At 35.7% G+C, this 21529-nt stretch overlaps 1 protein-coding gene across 9 annotated transcripts in view; it reads right to left on the bottom strand.

Annotated features, from left to right (window-relative positions):
* The window catches only part of SPATA5 (spermatogenesis associated 5), a 350490-nt gene that overhangs the window by 175933 nt on the left and 153028 nt on the right, over positions 1-21529 (bottom strand). For 2 of the 9 annotated variants that reach the window (XM_044930403.2, XM_044930404.2), the window contains one exon: positions 8619-9485. The exons of the other annotated variants lie outside the window; for them this stretch is intronic. Coding sequence is in view for 1 of the 2 variants with exons in the window: in XM_044930404.2 (XP_044786339.1) it covers positions 9459-9485 (27 nt within the window). In the remaining variant the exon portion in view is untranslated. Of the gene's footprint in view, positions 1-8618; positions 9486-21529 lie in introns of those variants that run through there. 9 annotated transcript variants of the gene reach the window in all.

Genomic DNA, 21529 nt, shown 5'->3' with positions numbered 1-21529 from the left:
GCTTCAAGAATAAGTAGGCATAAAGCAATTCAAGCAAGATAAACACAAGAAAACCATACTAAAGGATATCATAATGAAGTTGCTAAAAACCAATGAGAAAAAGTCTTAAAAACAAATCAAGGTGAGTATTTTTTTTTTTTTTTTTGGTAATCAAAGGAATACCACCATCCTCCTATCCCACTATATAAATATACAATGGATTAGAAAAAACTGTGGTGGTATCAGTAGACCAGTCAACTCAATTCTAGTGACTATAGTAATAAAGAGTCATTTATTTGGCAGAAAGTCAAAGGAATCAAGACATATAGCTAACAGCACATATTAAAATATAATAAGGCAGTTGCTACAGCCTAGCTAGGGACCAACTCCATTATCTTTTGCCATATCAGCATTCTGATTCTTTTACCTTTCTGGCTGATCTGCTTCCAAAATCATTTTATAAGCACCCACTCTTTGTCACTCCCTGGAAAAGCTTCATTGCTTAATTTTAAAAGCATTTCTCTCTTTACCTCCCTCCCATTCTCCAAAAATGTAGGGTTCTGGTCTTAATCAGTAGGTACATATAGCTCTTGCTAGTGCTAAAAAGGAATTATACATATATTTTAAAGAGAAAAGTGAGATTATTGCCTTCTCACATGTATCCATGTTTAAACAGTAGTAAAAGATGAACTTCCAGAATACTATAAATATTGATATTTTAAAATATGATTTCTATTTCAACTTTCATCAATGTATTCAACAGATTTTAAATAAGTTAATCCTACGATTCATTTAAAAACTAGTTCTGAGAAACTTTAAACAGATTTTTTTTTCTCCTTAAATTTGTATTGTCATTCCACTACTCCAAGAAAATTTCCTTCCTCCATGAATCATTTGGTAATAATTTTAACAAATAAAAATACATATACACATTAAATTTTTTAAAATTCACATGAACAAAAGGTTCTAAGTATTAAATTTCTTCTGTGTTGAATTAGCATTACAATTACTTAGGTACCATTATACATATTATCAATTCAGGCAAAATATTAAGCATAAAAAGTTAAAGTTTATTGGAAACTCATTTCTTAAAGAGACTGATAGAATTACCTCATTAGTCTCCTTCTCCAAAATGTGTTCTTGTAAACACGGGAGACTATTACTCATTGCGTGTGTGCTCAGGTGCTTCAGTCATGTCTGACTCTTTGCAACCGCATGGGCCTTAGCCTGCCAGGCTCCGCTGTACATGGGATTCTCCAGGCAAGGAAACTGGAGTGGGCTGCCATGCCCTCCTCCAGGGGATCTTCCTGACCCAGGGATCAAACCTGCATCTCCTGCGGCTCCTGCATTGCAGGCAGATTCTTTACTGCTGAGCCACCTACTCATTGGGAGGATTCGATTCTTTTAAAATTCTTAAAAAAAAAAAAACTTTTTTTAATGGAATAAAGTACAAAGAGACTCTGTTCACATAAATGAGAGTTATAGGAAATTTTCACATAATGACACCTCCCAATTCTCTGAAATCTGAATTATATCTCAGAAAAGATGATGAACAATGGACAACTTAAAATTCTTAGACTATACAGTCCATGGAATTCACTAGGCCAGAATACTGGAGTGGGTAGCCTTTCCCTTCTCCCACAGGATCTTCGCAACTCAGGGATTGAACCCAGGTCTCCCGCATTGCAGGAGGATACTTTACCAGCTGAGCCACAAAGAAAGCCCGAGAATTCTGGAGTGGGTAGCCTATCGCTTCTCCAGCAGATCTTCCTGACCCAGGAATCAAACCAGGGTCTCCTGCAATGCAGGTGGATTCTTTACCAATTGAGTTATCAGGGAAGCCCTTTTAAACGGAAACTCCTGAGAAAACGAGAGTGAAAAAGGCAAACAGTAATTCTAATCTCCAGACCACACTTAGAAAACTGGTGCTTCAAAGTGATCCACTCTTTCAAACCTCTAACTTCCCACTGTCTTCTTGTTTGGTATCTTAGAGGTTTATAATGAAGAGTTTGGATAGGGGGAATTTCCACTCTCAACACAAGTGTGTTCTCAGGCAGATCACCTTTAGGCATTGAAGATCTGGAAATGAATTTCTTTAAATTGTTATTCCTATGTAAAGCATGCACTCCCGTAAGTGAAGTCTCCTGGTTTACAAAAATGAACTAAAGAAATTAACTTCTGCAAGACTGGCCATATAGCGTTTAAATGTTAGAGTCAAGACAACCAAAGAGTAAAACTACAATACACATAATAAAAATTCATAAAGCAAGATCACATTTTTCATAAAATGCAATACTTCAAGGAAGGAAAAATGATTCAGAATAGAAAAGGTCTAGAATGGTAGATCTATGTCCATGAGAGGAGTTACTTATGGTTCTACAAACAATATGACATGACAGCATAGTAAAGCTGTTTTTTCTGTTCAGACCATGGGCATTTGACATAGGGTGGAATGCTGAGGTAGAAATGAGAAGTTTGGTATGCACTGCTGCAATCTCAAAGAATAAAAATATTAGACCCCTGATTTAAGTGACACAGTGGTTCTCAAACATGGTAAAATGACAAGGCATCTGAAAACTGGTATTCTTTGTTTTGTTCAATACTGGAACTCTTTCCAATGTATCGTGATCTGCTCATGTTATCTATTATCAAGCAAAGAGATTCTATAACTATGCTTATTCTTCATTGTAAATGTCTAATGTTAATATCTATGTACTCTCCATGAAGAAGACAACAACCTTATTACAGTTTCACCTCCTCTGGTCTGCAACTTCTTTCTTCACCTTACCCCTCTTATCCCCTAGAAATTCCCAAAGATTAGTATTACTCAGAGTTTTAATTTTAGGCTGTGAGATGTTTGGTTATTAGTATCCCCCATCCTTTTTTTTGCCATTGCTTATCTATAAAGCAGGGTTTCCCCGGTGGCTCAGCAGTAAAATAATCCACCTGCAAATGCAGAAGACATGGGTTCAATCTCTATGTTGGGAAGACCCCTGGAGGAGGAAATGGCAATCCACCTCAGTATTTCTGTCTGGAAAATTCTATGGATGGAGGAGCCTGAAAGGCTACAGTCCAAAGGGCTGCCAAGAGTCAGAGGGACTGAGCACACACACATCTATAAAGCACATTCTTGGATTCTGTATTCTCTATTACTACCTGTATATCTCATTACTTGTTCCTGGATTCAGTTCTCTTCTTGCCTGGGTGCATGCTCTGAGAGCTCTTTCAGAGAGGGACTTTTGCATAGTAAATTTTCTAAGATCCTGTGTATCAGAAAATATCCTCCCTTCTCTATCACATTTAAGTGACAGTCAAGTTGAATAAGACTTTGGGTTCAAAATTATTTTCCTGCCAGATTGTGAAGATGTCATTTCAGTTTCCCTTCTGTCTGGTATTGTTTAGAACTCTAAAGCCAGTCTGATTCATGTTTTTTCCTACCTGAAAGCTTTTAGAGTTTTTTTCTTTAGCTTTGATAACCTAATATTTGAATATAAGTCTGGATGTAGGTTTTATTCAGCACTCTCTGAACCTTTTAATCTTAATTGTTGTACCTTTAATTACAGAAAATTCTCAGTTATTTACTTAATATTTTCTCCCCTCAATTTACTTTTTGCCTGTGGTTCTGAGACTTCTAGTACACAAATAATGACATACATAACTATTTCTATCATTCATATTTCTTGACTTTTCTCACATTCTTTCCCTCTCATTATCTTTTCCTGATGTTTCTAACAAGATTTCTAGATTTGATTTTCCAAATCATGAATTTATTCTTTGGCTGTATCCATTTGGCTGTAGCCCATTTGGGCTGTACCCATCAGGTTTTTGTTTTGTTTTGCATTTTAGTTTTAAAACGTGGCAATTTTTCAAACTCAATATATCCAATTGGTTATAACTATTTGCTTTTTTTCTTTATGAGTCCAGTTTTTTCCCTTATCATCTTTAAGAACATCTATTAATACTACAGTTCTCTTCTGTCTGTACCGTTGGTTTTGCTCATTTTATGGTGTGATTTTTAGCTGCCTTAGTTAGTAATTTCTACTTAAGTGGAAGGGCCCTAGCTTGTGCTTTCCAAAGCAGTTTTAAGTTCCTCTGATGTCTCAGTGTGAACTCAATCTCCTGTTTTTACTCTCCAAGCCCGCCTCTCCAGGCCCTCTATTTACTAATCTCTAAGGTTCTCCAGCCTAGGCATCTTTATTATTAGGGGCTTTCCTGCTTCTATAGTAGCAATAGTTGCCTGGTCCACATAGTGAGGAGAGTTGAGAGAGTTAAGATACCTAAATCTACTCCTAATACAATATTGCCTCCTAAGCCAGGCCCCTACTAGATGTCCTGTCTCTAGTTGGCACTAGACTACTATTTTCTTGCCTAATACTAAAAACAGAGTGAGCAACTGAAAGGGCACTATGGAGGAGAGAAAAGGGCTCAGTCAGAAAACTCTCCCTCAGCTTATGATCCCTCCAGAATGGCTCCTGACTTTCCTCTACATAATAAAGACACTTTCTACCTCCCTACCTGGGAGGCAGGCTAAGATCGTCTCTAAAGTCTCTTTAAGGTTTAACATATTCTGACTCCTAGGATTCACAGAGAGTATGAATCCACCTACTGAGAACTCTCTAAGTTTCAGATTCTCTCTTGCAAAAGGAAGAAATAATGTAAAGTGCTTAGCATACTGACAAATTGAAAGTGCATGATTTGTCATTATTAGATGTGCTGTATTACCAACTGCTCAATTTGTCACTGACAAGTTTTACTTGACTACTCTATGTCACTGATGAGATTAATGAAGAAATTGCAGCCACCTTCAAAACTCCTGTGTCTTCATAGCACTGTTCCTTTTTCCTGGACTTGTCTACAACTTCAGTTTCATTTAAACAACTAGGCAAATGAGTAAAAGAGTCAGCATAGATATACAAGCTCTGTCAGTATAGCTAGATAAAATTATTCCCCCAATTGCATAACAGGTAAAAGAAACTTTCAGAATAAATCAGTATCAGTATCAGTTCAGTTGCTCAGTCGTGTCCGACTCTTTGCGACCCCATGAACCACAGCATGCCAGGCTTCCCTGTCCATCACCAACTCCCAGAGTCCACCCAAACCCATGTCCATTGAGTTGGTGATGCCATCCAACCATCTCATCCTCTGTCGTCCCCTTCTCTTCCTGCCTTCAATCTTTCCCAGCATCAGGGTCTTTTCAGATGAGTCAGCTCTTCACATGAGGTGGTCAAAGTATTGGAGTTTCAGCTTCAACATCAGTCCTTCCAATGAACACTCAGGACTGATCTCCTTTAGGATGGACTGGTTGGATCTCCTTGCAGTCCAACGGATTCTCAAGAGTCTTCTCCAACACCACAGTTCAAAAGCATCAATTCTTCGGCCCTCAGCTTTCCTTATGTCCAACTCTCACATCCATACATGACCACTGGAAAACCATAGTCTTGACTAGATGGACCTTTGTTGACAAAGTGATGTCTCTGCTTTTTAATATGCTGTCTAGGTTGGTCATAACTTTTCTTCCAAAGAGTAAACGTCTTTTAATTTCATGGCTGCAGTCACCATCTGCAGTGACATTGGAGCCCAGAAAAACAAAGTCAGCCACTGTTTCCCCATCCATTTTCCATGAAGTGATGGGATCAGATGCCACGATTTTAGTCAGAATAAATAATGATTTCTTATAAACTAATTATATCTAAGACAGGTACTAGGTGAATCACATGCAAGAGAGTGAATCTCTGCCTTTCAGAAGCTCGCAATGTGGGAATAAACAAAGATAAATAGCAATTTAAAGCCATATATATTAAATGTTCAGTGGATACTCTAGATAATATGTTCCACAAGAGATTCGAAGAAAGAGAAAATAAATTATTCAAGGCTGGGAAAACTCTTGCTTTCAAAGCGTTTTGTAAGCAAGCCCCACTTTTCCACAGGTCCATCTACTAATGGAGAAACCAAAACTGACACTTTTCATATATTTTATATGAAAAAGAATACAGGAACATTCAGAACTACTTATAAACTAGTGTAAGCAATTTCATCAAATAACTAAAAAGCAGGGTTCAAGTCTCTGTGAGTTTGGAAAACTTTACATGGCAGGCACTGTGTGGACATATTTTTATCCCTGTGGAGTTCTTCCTTTTGTTTCAAAAACTGACTGTAAAAATAAATAATATTTTTCTTGTTATTGAGAGAAACACTTCTTTCAGTCATATCTAATACTTAAGACAGGTTAAAGAAAGAAGAGAAAATGCCCCTTTATAATTATGGAGATTTATAATTACTGTGTAGTTTACAACGGTCCTACTTACAAGACATCCTTTTTTTTCCAACTAAAGCTGGGATCTTTCTGGATATTATTAAGTTATTTACTGGCTTCCCTTGCATCTGGCTCCATTCAAATCTCTTTCCTTCATGTGGCAAAACTGAGTCCTAATCAATATGTGTATTCAGTCGCTTCAGTCGTGTTCAACTCTTTGTGACCCCATGGACTGTAGCCCACCAAGCTCCTTTGTTCATGAAGGATTCTCCAGGTAAGAATACTGGAGTGGGTTGCCATTTCCTGCTCCAGGGGATCTTCCTGACCCAGGAATCGAACCCACGTCTCTTGAGTCTCCTGCATTGGCAGGTAGGTTCTTAACCAACTATGCTATCTGGGAAGCCTTAAACACTGAAGACCCAGAGATAAATAAGAAGCCAATCAATATGACTGTCTCCATTTCACACAACTATAACTGATGGCTAAATACTTGGTTAATGAAAAATTGCAATAAAATTATCTCCAATTTTGCAGAGATCCTTAAACTTGCCTGGCATTCTAATTTTCTCAGAAAGTTCTTTTATTTTTCTCAGAAGTTATTTCAAAATTCTCCATTCCTCTAAAAGCTTGACCTGACCACTTTTTTTTTCTCAGCAGCTGAATTAACCTCATATGTCACAGAGGAAATACAATATATTAGATGGGAATTTTCTTAACTTCCTGACATCAATAAACTTATAAACTCTAACTTTATATAACTTATTCCTTCTGAATATTCAAACTCCTCTGTGTATATAATTCCTTCTGTCCTCATTTTGGACTCCTCTTCTTCCGCCCACCCTTGAATATTAGAATGCACCTGGGTTTCTTCCTATTCAACCTTTTCTTTAGCTACTATATACTTACCCTGGGAGATACTATCCATTCCAATGGCTTCACTTATCACTAAAATGCTAAGTCTTAAATCTGTATCATCAACCAGCTGAACTAAGGTCCAAAGGCTATTACATATTTTAAGTACCTTAAACTCAATATGGACTTCCCATACAGAGAGCTCAAACATAACACTATCCAACCACTTTTTGAGACCAGAACCGACTACATAATTTACAAGGTGGAGTTTAAAAGGAAAATTTGGGTTCTCTGTTCAAAAACTATTAAGAATTTAAAGAGAGCAACTACAGCATTAAACCAACACTGAGGCCCTTCTGGGCAGAGGATCCCATGCATATCTATAGACCACACACTCATGAAGCTGATCCTGTCAAAGTAGAATCAAGGTCATCATCTAATCAACCATCATGTCCTGTGCATTCTACTCACTGTTAAGGATCTCTTGAAACCAACTACTTCCTTTCATCCTACCTTCATCATTCTCTAATTCAGACCACTGATTCTCCTCCTAGATCTCCGAAAAGTCACTCCTATCAGCAGACCCTCACTGTCCATCCTCTTATAATCAGATAATTCTAAAACACATATCTGATTATGTTACCTCCTGCTTAACTGCCTTAATGCTTACTCTTGCTTCCAGGACAAAAGAAACATTCTGTGCCATGGCATTCAAAGACTATTATGGTTAAGCCATAACAGTGTGATTCCCCCTGCCATTCTCACCTTTCCCTCCACAGCAAAGGCATACTGAACTACACGTGCTCTCACATGCTCTCTCAATGTATCACGTGCTCTCTCTACTTTAGGCCTTTCTACATAATGTTATGTTCTTTCTGAAACATCTCATCACTTCCACTTCATTATTTCTAGCCCCCTTACCAGGCTCATTCTAAGAAACTCTTTTTTCCCTAAATCTAGTTTTAGTGTTCTCTTTGTCTTATCCCTCCCCGTGGAGTTCTCTGCACTTCTGCCATCATGAATTTAGCATACTTTATTGTGGTTCACTGTTCATTTGTCTGTAACCACCACCAAACTGTATGCCCCATGAGAAGAAATTCCATCTATTTATTCATTTTTGTATTCCCAGCACCTAACACTATACATACTAAGGATCTAAATAAATATTTTTGGTAGGTTTAAAAACAAACGAGCAAAACACACTAGAAAACAAACAAAATGCTGAAAATATTTTAATAAAGGCCAAGTATAACTAGGAATTTAATAATAATTATTCACTGAATGGGGATAGACTCTTCCCATGTATGTCATAAATCTGACATTCATTTTTTTTTTGAAATTCATTATACCTAAATGTTGGGAAGGTTCTCAGATTTCCAAAAGCACAAATTATTTTTAAAAAGAATACATGTGTATTAGCCTACCAGATTAATATATAAATGGTATATTAAAATGAATATATAGATGATCTATTACATATAAATCAACCACATTTCATAATGTATTTCAATACCACAATGAGTGAAAAATCCATGAAGAATGTTTCACTGGCTCCTAGTTTAATCAAATATAAATGGTGGCAAACTTTTAAAAAGAAGGATAACAAACAACATTTATTAAGTGTTGCTTTAAGTTATTTCAAATTTATTATTCATTTAATACAACAACTCTCTGTAATAGGTACTATTGTAATTTCCATTTTACAAGTGAAAAAACAGAGTCACATAGATTCACTAATTTGCCAAAGGTCATACACGTGGTACGAGATATAACTGGGATTCAAACCCAAGGCTTGAGTCCATGTGCTTAATCATTAAATATCAAGCTACAGCAGCTTAGCATCCATAAACTAAAAAATGTTAAATTGCCATATAAAATTAGCTCCCTAATAATAATTACTGGTATGCTAAAATAAGATGCCAATAATGGTACAGTGAACAGTATCTATTTTGAAATGATTTTGACTTCTACCTCATGTTACTATAAATAAGATACCATGGCATGCTTGTAAGAAAGGTATTACTGAACACCACAATCCATGAAAGGTCCCTCAAACTGCAAACAGTTTTGTCTCTTAAGCAAATTAAAATCTTGTAAATAAGAAGCAGGTATTTCTTTGATTTCAGTTGGGATCTGCCAAAAGTAAAGCAAGCTTGGATGACCCACATCACTCACCACAAGATTATACACTTGGAAAATTTTCAGGTCAATGGTAGAGGAATATAATGCAACTGACTTTACTTTTTGTAAAGAGAATTAGATGGATTACTCAACTTCCCACTCATTAGCCATTGTCAGATTTTCTCAACGCCTTTAAATCCATTCCCAGCAACTCTCAAGGGCTGTAGGAACCCTGTTAACCAGTTCAGATTCTTTAAAGGCCATCGAAAGTCACTGATTTCTGGAAAGAAAATCCAAATGAACAAATGTAGCATTCATTATAATTTATTACCTATTAGGATCATGGACCAAATTTCTTAACTTCTGTGATACTATTTCTTTACCTACAAAATAGTATGAAAAATATCTACCTTAATTGCATTATTGTGCAGACTGAAATGATATAGCATATGCAAACAACTTAGTCTGTCACATAGAAAATGAATTTTTTAATTAAAAATAAGTAATGTATGTTTTCCTAAGTATTCTGACTTTCCATAATCTCTCTGTTCTCTGAATTGTAACATTTACTGTATCAAACCACCTGGAACCAGGTATCAAAAGCGTCTAGCGTAGTTTTTGCTCAGACATAAATTTTTGCATAAATTCATTTATTCAATATTGGTGGGAATATTTCCTAGTACTAAACAGGAAGTCTAAACTAAAGGACATAAGCTGAAAAAAGTACTGTCCTACAGAACATCAGTAATGTTTCTTGTGAGGTCTGACTTTCTGAACATACTTTCAGGTTAAAGACAGAAAAAGAAAAATTTATATTTATATCTGGATGAAGCCAGGCTTTAGGGTCAACACTTTTTTTCTTTTCTGCTCCATTTACGAATTTGTTAAAATCCTATTGAGGCTTCCCTGCTAGCTCAGGTGGTCAAGAATCTGCCTGCAATGAGAGAGATCTGGGATCGATCCCTAGGTCAGGAAGATCCCCTGGAGAAGGAAATGGCTACCTACTCTGGTATTCTTGCCTGGAGAATTTCATGGACAGAGGAGCCTGATGGGCTACAATCTGTGGGGTCACAAAGAGTTGGACACGACTGAGTGACTAACGCTTTCATGTTAAAATTCTATTGGTCTCTGAGAAATGAAAAACATGAATTCTATTCTTCATGTTTCTATAGATTGGGAGACTGACAATGTGCATACAACACAAATTTATTAACGTAACACTTTTTTCCTTATTTCGCACTAGTGGCACTTAAAGAATGCGTTCTTTAAACTTGTGTTCTTATTTCAAGCAGAGTCATAAACTGAATAAAGTTCTGATTTGAAGGGATGGTACAATTTTTGTCTTATGATTTCATAGTAGAATCACAATAATATAAATATTTTGGAAATAGGGAATGTTCCTAGAATAAAGATGAAAAGCTTAAATCTTCATTGTGTTTATTTTGAGCTCATAAATTGTATGCAATTCTATTAGAAGTGCTATGCAGATGTTGACCAAGATTAGAACAGACAGAAAGATACAGATGGTGTAGTTTATTCAGTATATGTTGTAGACTGTACTGGAAAGTCTGTAAGGCAAATCACATAGGCTCAACAAGAACCTTGGAGAAAATAAGGTATTATGTGTACAATGAACAACAGGGTGCTTCAATCTTCAGTCTTCCTGTCTCTGGCTTAACACTTTCCAGGCTACCCTTCTCCAAATAGACTGATATCAATCCAGACCAATTTAAAAATACAAAAAATTTAGTCACCAGTGGAGGAAATCAGAAAATTCCATTTACATATGAGCCAAAAAACTGGAAAAGCTCCTAAGTAGCTGGATTTCTGACAATGGGTGAGGACCATACATGTACAACCATTTCAGATTCCTTGAGATCTCAGAAACCTTTGTGCTATTTTCTAGAGATTAATACTGTGAGGGCATCAAGAACTACCATTCTCCTAAATTAATGGCCACAAGAATAGAGTGAAGTTTATGGCAGACTACTGAAGTTAATATATTTATTCAATGCATTGTTTTAGATTGATATGAAATCAACATATGCATAGAATCCCTAGAAAATTCATAATTTAACAAAGAAATAAGCTAATTATTTAAATGATAATTATTTGCTCTTTTCAAATGCTGACATCTATCTGCTGCTACCTAAATTGATATATTTATTATATGACAAATGTAAATCAGGACTTGAGAGTGTCAAAAAATACCCTAAGACTAGGCCATCAATAAAACATGATCATTGATCTTGTAACTATAAAGGATGCATGCATATGCATATTCATTCTTTCACTTTTACATTCCACAGTAAGTTTATGTAATAGGTACTTTCTGTGCGCTACTCAATGTCAACTAGTATCTAAAAGCAATTAAAATTTATAGCAATATAGATATTAATATTTAATGCAAGGCACACAATCTCTCTTGCTGAATTCTACACAAACATATAAGCTATATTTACTATCCACTCTCTAAAATAGTTAAAACATTAAAGAAAGGAGAATAAGGTCAGGAAATTTTGGAAGATGAGATGAGCCAAAAAGCTTATTTATTCAATCAGCCTAGAGTTGAAAGGACAATACTGTTAAAGAGTGAAATTCAAATACATTTCCCCCCTTTTGAGGTGGAACCATGCTTGCTTCAAAGAAAGCAGTAAGTTATTAGACTGTCCATTTAAATTCTTAATGTTCAACTTTCATATATGATGGGAAAAGTGGGATTCACATGTTAAACAGGGGACCTGTATTATTCATTCTCATTCCTACCTCTAGCTTCAGACTGGATTTAAATGACCTGGGCCAAATTTTGATGTTTCCTTTTTTATAAATATATAGAATCATCATTTAAAAAGAAGAAAAAACATAACAGAGTAACAATACATGGAGCATTCATAGGGCCAAAGGTAATTTTCAAAGATTAGTCTCAAAATTTAAATTTTAAATTTGTAAATATTCACATATATGCTAAGTGATTGAATAATAAAATCATTTTATGCTTGCCAATTCAATTCAAAATTGAAACCAGATCAGACTTATCTTTTCCAGCTTCCTAATCAACTTCAATCAAAATTGACGAGATAAGAAATGATCTTTTCCAACTTTGAATCAACATAGCAGATATTTAGCATAATCAACCCTTTTTTAAAACACTTGCAATAAGAGGGTAATAAGTGAACAATTTTAGTTCATTGGGAATTTGTTCTGATTCACCAGAATCTTTTAACTCTGTCTCTTCTATAAACTTTTAAACATCTGAAGGCAATAACTGCATCTGCATGTATTTTTCTATTCTCCGAGGTAAAATCATGCTCTGATCTATACCTGTTATATCTAAAATTATTCACAAACCATGAGATCTCAAAATTGTATATTATGTTTTAGTTGTGACCTGACCAGGACAGGACACCTCAAAACATTAGTTTATGTGATCTAGAAACTGTCATTAATGAAGCCTAAAATGACATAAGCATTTTTCAGTAGGTTCATGACAGTACTGATATATTAAATGTGAGCTTGAATTTCCATGTACCACCAAATAAGTAAAGTCTTGTTCATCTTATATGTGTTACTTTGATGAACTTAAATGTAAACACTACAGTTGCTTTCAATAAACTTCATTTAGGGGAAGAACGTTGTAAATAATGTTAGGATTGTTCTTCATGTTATGATAAATGTCAAGATTAATACCTTATCAAAATTTATAAAAAAGAAATACATATACATACATATATATGTGTATAAATATATGTATAAACACGTATACATACAATGTGATAATCAACAATCCATACTAAAAAACCCAGAAAGTATGCAAAGGGTTACCTTTAAATAGATTTAAATAAGAAGCAAAATTAATTCAGTATTATTCAATTTAGAGATTTTTAATGCCTCTAGCATTGCAAGAAAGAATGGCTTAAAAAAAAAAAACCTCATTCTTGGAGGAAGTTGTTATGACACAGAACAGGTGTGGCGCTCTGACTCAATAAATAAGCCGAAATCATCACTGTATATCAATCATTTAGAAGACTATTTGCATTATTTTCTACTGTGATGTTGGACTGTAAGCAAAAGAGGGAAGCCAGAATTTCAAGTACAAAATCCATTAAGCCACATACATCTAACACTCCCAACGAAACTGAAAGCAGATTCTATTTGAAAATAATAAAAATGTAAGAGTGGTTGACAAAAGACGGATTTCCTCACTTAGTCATCCTCCTGTATTAACAGCTTAATTTCCTACCTGTCATTTATTCAACCAAAGGCTGGCTGTTCTGTAAACAAGTTTGTTTGCTTTGTATAACAGACACTGAAGGGAAGAGAGGAAATACAGTACAGTATTTCTTTTCCTGAAACAGTCACCAAAATGTTAGCCTTCATGAGCTGTGATATGCCAAAGAAAAGGGTAGAATTCCTGGATTCAGCAATGACCTGTCAGTTGATTGTTTGCCTATTCCTGAGGGCTCTTTGAGCATCTTTTTAATTCACCTGTGACTTGCCACAGTATTCTGAAGAGTGGTCAACACAGAGATGACAGAGTGGGGCTATTATAACATGCAAATCTTGATGGCAATGAACAGGATAAATCATTGTGATTTACGCTTTGTGTGTCTTAAAAAGAAGGAAGAAAGTGAGTTCTTCAACTCTAGCTACAGGACCTCTCTCTCTTTGTGAGGATAGTATTTTAAACTGTATTATCCTGGAAATCTATTCATTCGCTTTGGCTGAAGAGGAATGGATCTCGATCTGAAACAGGAAAAAGTTCATTCTAACTAATAAGCATAAAAATTTAAAAGAATGTATAAACTAAATGATTTATAAAATTAGTAATCATTCACAAAGTTGTCCCCAAATTGCTATTTACACTATACAAGTAGTATAATAATGTGTCAACTTTTACAGAGCATAAAATACAACATATATTTTTACTTAAATGAAAGATAAAAGTTCAGTTTATATTACTAGTCATTCCTTTATAATGGTTTTAAACAGAGTACATTAATCCAGATGTTACTTTATCAATCAGATCTTTTGAAATTCACTGATTTTAATTCTCTAATATGGAGATTAAGTTACCACTAAATCATAATCTTCATTACTACATTTGTAAAACTAGAATTTATATTTTTACTTCTAGCTTTTCTGAATCAAAAGTCTGTTGAATGGATCCATTTTAACCTCCAAACATTAGTGTTGATTTTCTCAAATCTTTAAAACTCATTTGATTTCAGAAAGAAGAAAAGATTATTGTGCCCAAGGCTAAAAAACAAAAATAGAGGCTGCTTAAAAGAACTCTGTTCAGAACAATTGCATTGATGGTTTAATGGATCTTTTCAAATGACCCCTAGTACTAATTCTTTAGGAAAATATAATGATTACTAAGGAAGAAAGAAAAAGAAAGCAGTCAAATTTGAAGCATATTCAGATCAATTAGCTTTATATTCTTTGAAATAATCTGCTTCATATACACCAAGTTTTTGGTTGTCTTAATATTTTAAAAAAGAAAAATTTCTATTTCCATTTGAGAAGAATATATACTATAATCAAAACTGAAAGAGAAAAAGATAGCTATTAAAAATTCAAAAAATTATACCACTGAATACTTCACATGTAATAGGAACCTTTTAGGTGGATAATATGAAGAATATTTCCATTTTAATGGTAAGGTTTGAGTTTGATAAAAATTAGAGTTCTTTGATCTGTATGTGTATATGCTGCTTCTGCTGCTGCTAAGTCGCTTCAGTCGTGTCAGACTCTGTGTGACCCCATAGACGACAGCCCACCAGGCTCCTCTGTCCCTGGGATTCTCCAGGCAAGAACACTGGAGTGGGTTGCCATTTCCTTCTCCAATGCATGAAAGTGAAAAGTGAAAGTGAAGTCGCTCAGTCGTGCCCGACTCTTAGTGACCCCATGGACTGCAGCCCACCAGGCTCCTCAGTCCATGGGATTTTCCAGGCAAGAGTACTGGAGTGGGTTGCCACTGCCTTCTCTGTATGTGTATATATTTTCCCCCTAAATTTGAATCTATTCAACTCTAGCATCCTAGGGAAAAAATGCAAATTTTACTTTTGTTACTATTATTCACTAATAGTCTAAAGTGTGGTTGCAAACTCTTGTACTTAAAGACCCTAATGAATACCAAGCATTATCTAAAAATGAAGAAATAATATGACTAGCACATATTTTGCTGTTGTTTTTTCAAATATATATAAATATGCTGTGATTACAAAAACACAGGAAAGAAAGTAAGTGTTACATAGTTTTCAGTACCATTTTTCCAGAAGACATTTTTTCAATTACATCGAGAAAATTTAACTGCAATTATATGGGAATCCCGGAGAAGGCAATGGCACCCCACTCCAGTACTCTTGCCTGGAAAATCCCATAGACGGAGGAGCCTAGTAGGCTGCAGTTCATGGGGTTGCTAAGAGTTGGGGACGACTGAGCGACTTCACTTTCACTTTTCACTTTCATGCATTGGAGAAGAAAATGGCAACCCACTCCAGCGTTCTTGCCTGGAGAATCTCAGGGATGGCGGAGCCTGGTGGGCTGCCGTCTCTGGGGTCGCACAGAGTCAGACACGACTGAAGCGACTTAGCAGCAGTAGCAGCAGCATATGGGAATCCACAAATTGTTTTGATGCCAAAAACTAATTCCACTAACTCAAAAATGTTAAAAATTGCTGAAACAAAATTTTAAGAGCCATTTTAAGAAGTACGGGAGCAGGATGTGGGCAGGGTGTCGCAACCTACTCCTCAGGGCCTCTCCTGGAGCATGGCTAGGGTGGAGCCAGCCCATCAGCTGCCCCAACTGTAGTTCATGGCAAATCTTATAATTAAAGCATGGAATATGGAAACCAAAACATGTCAAATGGTACTTTAGTCTGATCTGAAATTCTACAGGCATGCATCTTATAAGCAGTATATGGCAGAATTTTAAGCTAATCTGAAAGTCTCTGCTTTTCAGTAGAGATCAAGCCCTGAGCCTTTGGAGTGGGAGCACTGACTCCAAGACCATAAACTACCAGAGAACGAACCCTGGGGAGTATCAAATAGTGAGAACTCACAAAAAGGAAACCACTTGAATACAAGACCCAGCATCACCCAACCACCAGTAGCACCCTGTGCAGGACGCCTCATCTAAACAACAAACAAAACAAAAATACAAACCAAATCATCAGCAGACAGGATTACCACCTCACTCAGCCTTGCCCATCAGAGGAAAAACAAACAAACAAAAACTCAGCACAAATCTCACAAAGCTTACACAAACCACTGGACCAACCTTAGGAGGCCAGAAACCAAAAGGAAGAAAGAATTCAACTTTGAAAGCCTGGGAAAAGGAAACCTCAAACACAATAAGTTAAAAAAAGAAAATAATGAAAAGGCAGAGAAATACTACACAAATGAAGGAACAAAGTAGAAATGCAGAAGGCCAAATAAATGAAGAGGAAATAGGCAAACTACCTGAAAAAGAATTCAGAATAATGATAATAAAGATGATCAAAAAACCTTGAAAACAAAATGGAGAAAATGCAAGAATCAATTAATAAAGACCTAGAAGAATTAAAGAATGAACATACAAACAACAAAATTACTAAAATCAAAAAAATTTCAACAGCAGAATATCTGAAGTAGAATGAATCAGTGAGCTGGAAGGTAAAATGGTGGAAATAACTTCTGAAGAGCAGAATAAAGTAAAAAGAATGAAAAGAACTGAGGATAGGCTCAGAGACCTCTGGGACAATATCAAATACACCAACACTTGAATATTATAGGGGTCCCAGAAGAAGAAGAGAAAAAGGGTATGAGAAAATTTTTGAAGAGATTATAGTTGAAAATTTCCCCAACATGGAAAAGGAAATAGTCAATCAAGTCCAAGAGGCACAAAGAGTCCCATACAGGATAAACTCAAGGAGAAACACACCAAGACACATACTAGTCAAACTAACAAAGACTAAACACAAGGAAAGAATATTTCAAGCAGCAAGGGAGAAGCGACAAGTAACAGACAAGGGAAACCCCACACGCTTAACAGATGATCTTTCAGCAGAAACTCTGCAGGTCAGAAGGGAATAGCAGGATATATTTAACATACTGAAAGGGGAATATCTACAATGAAGATTTCTGTACCCGGCAAGGATCTCATTCAAAATTGATGGAGAAATAAAAACCTTTTCAGAAAAGCAAAAGTTAAGAGAATTCAGTACCACCAATCCAGCTTTACAACAAATGTTAAATGGACTTATATAGTCAAGAAATACAAGAGAAGAACAAAGATCTACAAATCAACCACAAACAATTAAGAAAATGGCAATAGGAACATACATATCAATAATTACTTTAAATGTAAATGGATTAAATGCTCCAACCAAAAGACACAGACTAGCTGAATGGATACAAAAACAAGACCCATATATATGCTGTCTACAAGAAACCTACTTCAGGCCTAAAGACACATATAGACTGAAAATGAGATGATGGAAAAATATATTCCATGCAAGTGGGAAACAAAAGAAAGTTGGAGTAGCAATCCTTGTATCAGACAAGTTTAGTTCAGTTCAGTTCAGTCGCTCAGTCGTGTCCGACTCTTTACGACCCCATGAATCGCAGCATGCCAGGCCTCCCTGTTCATCACCAACTCCCGGAGTTCACTCAAACTCACATCCATTGGGTCAGTAATGCCATCCAGCCATCTCATCCTCTGTCGTCCCCTTCTTCTCTTGCCCCCAATCCCTCCCAGCATCAGAGTCTTTTCCAATGAGTCAACTCTTCGCATGAGGTGGCCAAAGTACTGGAGCTTCAGCTTTAGCATCATTCCTTCCAAAGAAATCCCAGGGCTGATCTCCTTCAGAATGGACTGGTTGGATCTCCTTGCAGTCCAAGGGACTCTCAAGAGTCTTTTCCAACACTACAGTTCAAAAGTGTCAATTCTTCGGCACTCAGCTTTCTTCACAGTCCAACTCTCACATCCATACATGACCACAGGAAAAACCATAGCCTTGACTAGACTGGACCTTTGTTGGCAAAGTAATGTCTCTGCTTTTTAATATGCTATCTAGGTTGGTCATAACATGCAAAATAGACCTTAAAATAAAGACTATTACAAGAGATAAGAGGGGACACTATATAATGATCAAGGGATCAATCCAAGAGGAAGACATAACAATTGTAAATATCTATGCACCCAATATAGGAGCACCTCAATACATAAGACAAACACTGACAGACATAAAAGGAGAAAATAACAGTAACACAACAATAGTAGGAGACTTTAACAACCCACTCATATCAATGGACAGATCATCAAAACAGAAAATTAATAAGAAAACACAAATCTTAAATGATACATTAGATGAGATGGATCTCACTGATATCTTCAGGACATTCCATCCAAATGCAGAAGAATACACCTTCTTCTCAAGTGCACATGGAACATTCTCCAGGATAGACCACATCTTGGGTCACAAATAAAACCTTAGTAAATTTAAGAAAACTGAAGTCGTATCAAGCATCTTCTCCGACCACAATGCTATGAGACTAGATATCAATTACAAGAAAAACATTGTAAGAAACACAAACACATGGAGATTAAACAACACGTTTCTAAATAACCAACAGGTTACTGAAGAAATCAAAAGGGAAATAAAAAAATTTCTAGAAACAAATGACAATGAAAACACAACAACTCAAAACCTATGGGATGCAGCAAAAGCAGTTCTAAGAGGGAAGTTTATAGCAATACAATCCTACCCCAAGAAAGAAGAAAAACACTGAAGTGACAACCTAACTTTACACCTAAAACAACTGCAAAAAGGACAACAACAACAAAAAACCCCCAAAATTAGTAGAAGGAAAGAAATCATAAAGGTATGAGCAGAAACAAATGAAAAAGAAATGAAAGAAACAATAGTAAAGATTAATAAAACTAAAAGCTGGTTCTTTGAGAAGATAAAATTGACAAACATTTAGCCAGATTCATCAAGAAAAAGAGAAGAATCATATCAACAAAATTAGAAATGAAAAAGGATGAGGTTACAACAGACAATGTAGAAATACTAAGTATTATAAGAGACTATTATGAAACATTATATGGTAACCTGGAAGAAGTGGACAGATTCTTAGAAAAGTTCAATCTTCCCAAGACTGAACCAAGAAGAAATAGAAATTATGAACAACCCAATTACAAGCACTGAAATTGAAGTTGTGAGCAAAATTCTCCCAAAAAACAAAAGCCCAGGACCAGATGGCTTCACAGGAGCATTCTATCAAACATTTAGAGAAGAGCTAATGCACATCCTTCTAAAAGTCTTTCAAAAAACTGCAGAGGAAGGAACACTTCCAAACTTATTCTACGAGGCCACCATCACCCTGATACCAAAACCAGACAAAGACAACACACAAAATAAGAAAACTAGAGGCCAATATCACTGATGAACATTGATGCAAAAATCCTCAACAAAATTTTAGCAAACAGAATTCAGCAACACATCAAAAAGCTCATACACAATGATCAAGTTAGGTTTATTTCAGGAATGCAAGGATTTTTCAATACATGCAAATCAGTCAATGTGATACACCATATTAACAAACTGAAAGATAAAAATATGATCATCTCAATAGATGCAGAAAAAGCCTTTGACAACATTCAGCAGGCACTTATGATTAAAACTCTTAAAAAACTGGGCACAGAAGGAACCTACCTCAACATAGTAAAGGCCACATGATAAGCCTACAGCAAACATTATTCTCATTGGTGAAAAATGAAAGCATTCCCCCAAAGATCAGGAACAAGACAAGGATGTCCACTTTCACCACTATTATTCAACATAGTTTTGGAAGTCCTAACTACAGAAATCAGAGAAGAAAAAGAAATAAAAGGAATCCAGATGAGAACAGAAGTAAAGCTCTCACTGTTTACAGATGACATGATACTGTACATAGAAAATCCTAAAAGATAGTATCAGAAAATTACTAGAGCTGATCAGTGAATTTAGCAAAGTTGCAAGATACAAAATCAATACACAGAAACCACTTGCATTTCTATATACTAACAATGAAAAATAAGAAAGAGAAATTAAGGAATCAATCCCATTCACCATTGCAACAAAAAGAATTAAATATCTAGGAATAAATTTACCTAAAGTGATGAAAGAAGTGTACACAGAAAATTATAAAACACTAAAGAAAGGAATCAAAGGCAACATAAACAAATAGAGAGATATTCCATGTTCCTGGGTAGGAATAATCAATATTGTGAAAATGACAAGACCACCAAATGCAATCTACGGATTCACTGTGATCCCTGTCAAATTACCAATGGCACTTTTCACAGAACTAGAACAAAAAATTTCACAATTCATATGTAAACACAAAAGACCCTGAATAGCCAAAGCAGTCTTGAGAAAGAAGACTGGAGCTGGGGGAATCAACCTTCCTGACTTCAGATTATACTACAAAGCTACAGTCATCAACAGAGTATGGAACTGGCACAAAAACAGAAATATAGACCAATGGAACAAGATAGAAAGTCCAGAAATAAACCCATGCACGTATGGGTACCTTATTTTTGACAAAGGAGGCAAGAACATACAATGGGTCAAAAACAGACTCTTCGATAAATGGTGCTGGGAAAACTGGACAGCTACATGTAAAAAAATGACATTAGAATACTTTCTAACACCATACACAAAGATAAACTCAAAATTGATTAAAGACCTAAATGTAAGACCAGAAACTATAAAACTCTTAGAGGAAAACATAGGCAGAACACTTGATGACATAAATCAAAGCAAGATCCTCTAAGACCCAAATCCTACAGTAACAGAAATAAAAACAAAAGTAAACAAGTGAGACCGGATTAAACTTAAAAGCTTTTGCACAGCAAAGGAAACTATAAGCAAGGTGAAAAGAAAACCCTCAGAATGGGAAAAAATAATAGCAAATGAAACAATTGACAAAGGATTAATTTCTAAAATAAACAAGCAGTTCACATAACTCAATGCCAGAAAAACAAACCAATCAAAAAGTGGGAAAGAGACCTAAACAGATATTTCTCCAAAGAAGACATACAGATGGCTAACAAACACATGAAAAGATGCTCAACATTGCTCATTATTAGAGAAATGCAAGTCAAAACCACAATGAGATATCAGCTCACACCAGTCAGAATGGCCATCATCAAAAAATCTACAAACAATAAATGCTGCAGAGGGTATAGAGAAAAGGGAATGCTCCTGCACTGTTGGTGGAAATGTAAATTGATACAGCTACTATGGAAGACGGTATGGTGATTCCTTAAAAAAACTAGGAATAAAACCACCATATG

This window comes from Bubalus bubalis, chromosome 17, assembly GCF_019923935.1.
Source record: "Bubalus bubalis isolate 160015118507 breed Murrah chromosome 17, NDDB_SH_1, whole genome shotgun sequence".
Classification (NCBI taxonomy): domain Eukaryota; kingdom Metazoa; phylum Chordata; class Mammalia; order Artiodactyla; family Bovidae; genus Bubalus; species Bubalus bubalis.
Note: the sequence above shows the minus strand (reverse complement) of the source record. Positions and strands in the feature narration are given on the sequence as shown.